The sequence below is a fragment of the Apaloderma vittatum genome, unplaced genomic scaffold (genome assembly GCF_000703405.1).
Source record: "Apaloderma vittatum isolate BGI_N311 unplaced genomic scaffold, ASM70340v1 scaffold44840, whole genome shotgun sequence".
In the NCBI taxonomy this organism is placed as follows: domain Eukaryota; kingdom Metazoa; phylum Chordata; class Aves; order Trogoniformes; family Trogonidae; genus Apaloderma; species Apaloderma vittatum.
Genome location: NW_009693701.1, coordinates 1 through 5,613, shown reverse-complemented (window position 1 = coordinate 5,613; position 5,613 = coordinate 1). Strand labels below are relative to the sequence as shown.

The following is a 5,613-nucleotide window of genomic DNA, read 5'->3' as shown; positions in this document are numbered from 1 at the left end:
CCCTTTATAGTGGTAAGTACACATAACATTTTCCTAATTGCCTCCCCTCGATTTAGTCTTCTCTCAGGCTTCACAAATTGATCGTTCTTATACAATAACACTTAAATGTGGGATGCACACAACCCCTCAACCAAGTAAAACTAAATTCAGTCCCCCTTAAAATATTTTTTAGGTATCAACTGAAAATAATAAACCATGATAAATGAATATTAAAAGTAATGCATGGGGGCAATTTTCATGTTCAGATTAAAAAAACGGGTAAGGTGTCTTAACTAGAAAAACTAACCATAGACTGAGAGTCACGTAACACATTTCTTAAGGGTGCCTTAAGCTTTTACGGTGAAAGTAAAGTAGAAGTAATGCCTGGGGCTGGTGGTTCACACCTTCTCCAAGAGCTCACTACACTTAAATACAGAGGGTTCTGTGATCAGGAAGATTATTAGGAAAAACAAGATAGGCTTTCATTTCTAGTTTTGCATTTCCAGTTTTAGCACTTAGTATTGACAGCAAAACAGCAGGAGCAGCAGCAGCTGGACATCTTGATTTGTCAGTCCTTTCTTCTGGGTTGAACTTTGCTTCTCAGTAACACAGTTGGTTTTTTTAGTATATAGCATTGAAAAAATATTAACAAACATTCACAGAAAGATAAATCTTATAATCTCAAAATATGAGACAGCTCAGTAGAAAATGCTGATCTGTCATTACATTGTGGATAGTGTGTGTTTAGTTACAGGTTTGGTTGGTTTTTTTTCGTTTGTTTCTTTTTTTTTTTTAGAGAAAAGACTACTGAGTGTATCACACAGTGCTTGGTAGTCTTTCATCTAAAAAAAAATGTAGAAACAAGTTACGTGTAAGGTAAAGGTAGGTTGTGCTTCTTATTAAAAATATCTGAATGGAACAAAAAGCTTCTTATTTTCCAAACCCCACTGTTACACTTGAAATATGTTGCAATCAAATTTTTATTTTCAGAATGGACTGAAGCAGTATTGTTTTCTGGTCTTCTTACTGGAGTGCTCATTAGTTGCTGCTTTCATCTTCCTTGTAATTCCTGAGACAAAAAACAAATCTTTTCTGGAAATCAGAAAGGAATTTCACAAACTTAATTTTGGAAGAAATACCAAAAAAAAGGAAACAGAGCTTTATGAAAGACGACGGCTCCATGATGAGTGTTTAAAAAACTCTGTGTAATTTCACAGCTGTAACAGCCTTAATGAGAATTATGAACAACATTTTCTAAATTAGCCACATAATACCATGGACTTGTTAAATCCTCCTGTACCTCTAGAGGAAGTTTAATCAAAGGCAAGGTAATCTTTTTTATTATCTGTTAAAAGCTGTTAAAACATACATTGCTACTAACAACAATATAAAACATATCTTGCTATAACCTATATCACCTATTATATTATACCTAGAAGACTTGATGTTTAGATACAACTTGATGTGGTAGGGATGCAGAAATGCCAGGAGAGGGTGTTCAGTGAATTCCCCCCACCCCCGGCAGATTTATTCAGATTATTCAGTAGCTCTGCTGTTTCTAAGCCCCTTCTTCAGATTTGGGTAATCCAGCATGTATTAATGCTTTACTGAATAAAATATTCTGAGGCATTAAAACTCAACTAAGAACTGACCTACTGAGAAACTGGTATTTGAAATGTTCTAGTTTATATATAAATTGAGATATTTAGTTACTGTTTTTCACCTAAATAACTTTGAAAGATTTCCTTATCTAGTCCGACCACTGTAACTGTGCAAAGACAGTCTGGCACTTATCTCAATTACTGTTATTTGTAATAAAGTTTATTAAAAAGACTTGTTAGGTCCTAAAAGGGTACTAATAAAACAGTTTCTAGGGTTTGAGTTTGGGTCTTTTTTTGCCTTAATGAGCATCTTATTATTTACACTGTGCAACAGGGTAAAACCTCTTCTAGTTTTCAAGATCAACTACTATCACACTCAGATCAACACCGCATGTAGTCAGTGGCAGAGAGATCAGATACGAATTAAGTACTTCTCACCTTTAAAGATTTTTCAGGATGTTCTGACAGAACACACTCAAGGAGACTGCAGAGAGCTTGAAGGACATACTGAATGAGCTTTCTGCTGCATCTCCAACATCTTGCCCAGGAGTCTTTCTCAATGTAAAATAAAGTCATCTTTTAGTAATCAAAAAGTAAGGCATCTTAATTATGCACGGTCCTTGTGTGCCTCTCTGATACTCGTTTCCATACCTGTCACTGCTAGGACAGTAGCCCTACCTTACCTATTGCATCTTTTTCTGGTTGCAAGCATTTCCCAATTCCATATGTTACCTTTAAAGCGCTACAGTAAAAACTAAATTCCTTTTCTGTTTATCTTCTTTTTTTCCCAGAATTAAAGCTTTTAATGAAAACATAGGAACATTTTGCTGCTTTTGTAACTAAATCAGCTGTTTAATTGAAAATAACATTAAGTCTTAATGGTAAAGAAGGCAGTATCAGGAAGGGATCTTCTTCTTCTTTAGTTTATCCTCTAAGTTTGCAAAATATTTCATTTTGGCTAGAAGCTTCTTAGCTTCTTGAAGATCATCTGAAATGAAATAAGATATTACTAGTTTACAGAGGAAGGGCTGAATTTTCATTTTCAAAATGATCTCACGATTTCAATGACAGCACCCGTTCCAATAACAAGAGCTGAAAGTTTTAAGTACCCGTACGCTGTGAAAACCACATTGCCTGTTATTTTCATCTGGGATGGTTCTGGAACACCTCCACTGAGGTATGCCACAAAACATGTAAAAATGTACTATTTAGAAACGTGACACAAATATGCTTTAATGACTTCTGCAGAGTGCCTGTAGTATTAACGTAGGCGCTGGGAATTTTAAGTATATAGACAATACAGACTTTTTAAACTCTTGCAGTATAACGAGTGACATATGCTACGGTTGTAATTCTTCACATGCAGGCCTGGCCAGCACTACTTGGCATTTGAGGTTTTGCCATTACAACCCGGTACTACACAAACTTGGCAATAATGGCATTCTGAGACACAGGAGAAACGTAAAGGTTTCCTCCCAGAGTAAGAAGCTAGTCTGAAATGCTTCAACTGGTCGTGGAATGAAGTTATGTTGATTATAGCACAGGAAATCCGTAAAGCCTTTGGCTAAACAGGGCGTCAGGTCTTCTCTTGCCGTGGTAAGCAGCACAACTGTTCCTGTCTTGACTTGTGCTGCAGAGAACAGCACCTGCCGCTCTGCCGACAGCTTTGAGTCTGCAGAGCAAGACCTCCCAAATTCAAAACCTCAGAATAGGTGGTAAGTTTGATTAAAAAAAAAAAGCTCTGTCCTTCACAGTGTTGTCAGAAACAAACAAATTTTTTAGCATTTTTTTAGCATTCCCACTTGAAGCGATGATTTTGATGCACACTGAATTTACTGAAACTTCGGTACTGGATTATTTTTTTTTAATTTATTGTGAGGTCCTGAAATTCCTGATTCAGCAGAAAGGTCAGCTTAGAAGTATTTATTCTAAATACCAAACAAAGAACACTTGTTTATGGAGTATTTCTCTTCTGTAGTTCAGGAAATATTTACCAATAAGAGAACATGGGTTTTTTAAGCATTTATCACTGATATGTATGGCAGCTAAATATTTAATAGAAACAGCTACCTCTTTCAAAAGCTGCAGTCACCTCTTTCGTCAGTTCTTCTTGTTTAACTGTAAAACAAATTATTTCATTCACTCTTTGTTTTGTACTTAGTATATTTAATACCACTGCATCCTGACTGTTTGTGGTGGGAAACAATTACTAGTTTCATAGTCTTTTGGAAGTTAAGAGACCTTTTCATAATACTGATGTCATTTTTTTTTTAGTTAAATATATCTGTTTGAAATTATAAGTAGCTTTACAGGCAGCAAATCCAATACATATCAATGGTCATTAACGTTCCAGAAATTGAACTTGTTTATGGTGTATCAATTTACTCTGCTCCAGTTTTTGCTTTCAGCATACTACTGTTATCTCAAAGAAATATACCAATAACTCACTGTTTTGGGTTATCACCAACAATACAAATGAGAAAGTTGTTTGTATAAGGATAATAATAATACTAGAATCCTATCATAGGACCGTAGTATGATGTAGGCTGAAGGGACCTTCAAGACCATCCTGTTCCAAGCCACGGCCAGGGATACCTCCCACCAGCCCAGGCTGCTCCAAGCCCCGTCCAACCTGGCTGGAAACACCTCCAGGGAGGGGGCTGTCACAGCTTCTGTGGGCAACCTGTGCAGGGTGTCTCTGCCTTCACGGTGAAGAATTTATTTCTACTACCTAATCTAAATCTATCACTTAATACAATGGTTGCAAAGTTGGACAAGGTGGAAGAAATACAATGTCTGTATAAATGAAATTACTTAATGTGGCATTTCATTAAGCTTCATTTTGAGTGGTTCTTTCTTTTAGAACAGTCTACTTGTTCTCATCTGCTAAAGGCCAAGTTCCTTTTTATAGTTAATGTATTTTTCCATCAGGATAGGTAGTTACACAGATTTTTCTCAACGAGGTTTGATGTTAAGGTGGCATAAACTGGTAAAAACAACATTGGGGAGATGGTTCATATTAGACATACTAAAAAGAAATACACTGAAAAAAAGTCTTCAGAAAGACTCTCATAGTACACAAAGCACAGTAAGTTCTGCAGAAAACCTCGAAATCATAACCTACCTTTAATTAAAGTTTCAATTTCTTCAAGGATATCCTCATTTTTAGGCTCTGCTAATTTTTCATTTATTTCCATGATTTCCATGAGAAACACTGTGTCTGCATCGCAGTCCGTCTCTTGTGCCGGCTCTACTCCATTCAGCTCCAGCTGGTGAAGAAAATGGGAATTTGGAAATACACGTTCTTATATCTATTTCAATAGGAATTATTTTATTGAATATTAAGTCTTTTAGGAGGGCTCACTCAGATTTGTATCTGATAAAATTCCAGTTTATTCTATAAAGTGTGCAAAACCAGAGTCAGTCTTAAAATTAACTTCATATGTAGACCACAAAAATCAGCAGTGAACCAAAGCAAAAAACCATAACAACGGCTGCCAAGGGTGGAAGAGCCGCAGTCAATGCGTAACGCGTAATGCGGGTAACAAATCGGCGTAACATGAGATGGTACCGATCAGTAAGATGTTAAAGAAAATAGTGGAAAAGCTGATGCATTTTCAGACAAGCTTGTTTTCGGTCTCCCTTCAATCTCTGCTAATCCTGTTCTTCCAGGGAACGCAAATTATCATGTTAACGATGGAGTCAAATGTCTGATTTATTACGTTACCGCCAGCAGCCCCAGCCACCTATAATGAGTTATAGGAATACTGATAAAGTACATAATGGACACCTTACTAGGTACAGGCCACGGCTCAGAGGGTTCAGGAGTGTTTGGTAGGCCTTGTTAATCAGGGAGGAGTGTTGCTCCGAGTAGTGCTGTTCTTTCTGCAAGGGACCATAAATAACAGAAGCAACTGAGTAACAAGTGGCAGAACACGTCACACTGTTACCTGCAAAGAAAGAGCGTTCGCACAACAGTGCAGGCGCGCAAAGCGGGAAGGGGGTACAGGGGAGCCCCGGCTGGAGGGGGCAC

General features: G+C 37.2%; 1 protein-coding gene and 1 long non-coding RNA gene across 2 annotated transcripts in view; one reads left to right on the top strand and one right to left on the bottom strand.

The window, feature by feature from the left end:
- Positions 1-1,188, top strand: part of LOC104270056 (solute carrier family 2, facilitated glucose transporter member 11-like) — a 10,599-nt gene extending 9,411 nt beyond the window's left edge. Inside the window, exons 11-12 of the mRNA XM_009864298.1 lie at positions 1-12; positions 970-1,188. The exon at positions 1-12 is cut by the window's left edge and continues 134 nt beyond it. Coding sequence (XP_009862600.1) covers positions 1-12; positions 970-1,188 — 231 coding nt within the window. The remainder of the gene's footprint in view (positions 13-969) is intronic.
- A 1,227-nt stretch (positions 1,189-2,415) lies between these two features.
- Positions 2,416-5,469, bottom strand: LOC104270048. Its single transcript, XR_717783.1, has 4 exons — positions 5,376-5,469; positions 4,705-4,849; positions 3,651-3,698; positions 2,416-2,568 (listed from the first exon to the last, which is right to left on the bottom strand). It is a non-coding gene; the product is annotated as an uncharacterized LOC104270048 (long non-coding RNA).
- Positions 5,470-5,613: the final 144 nt, after the last annotated feature.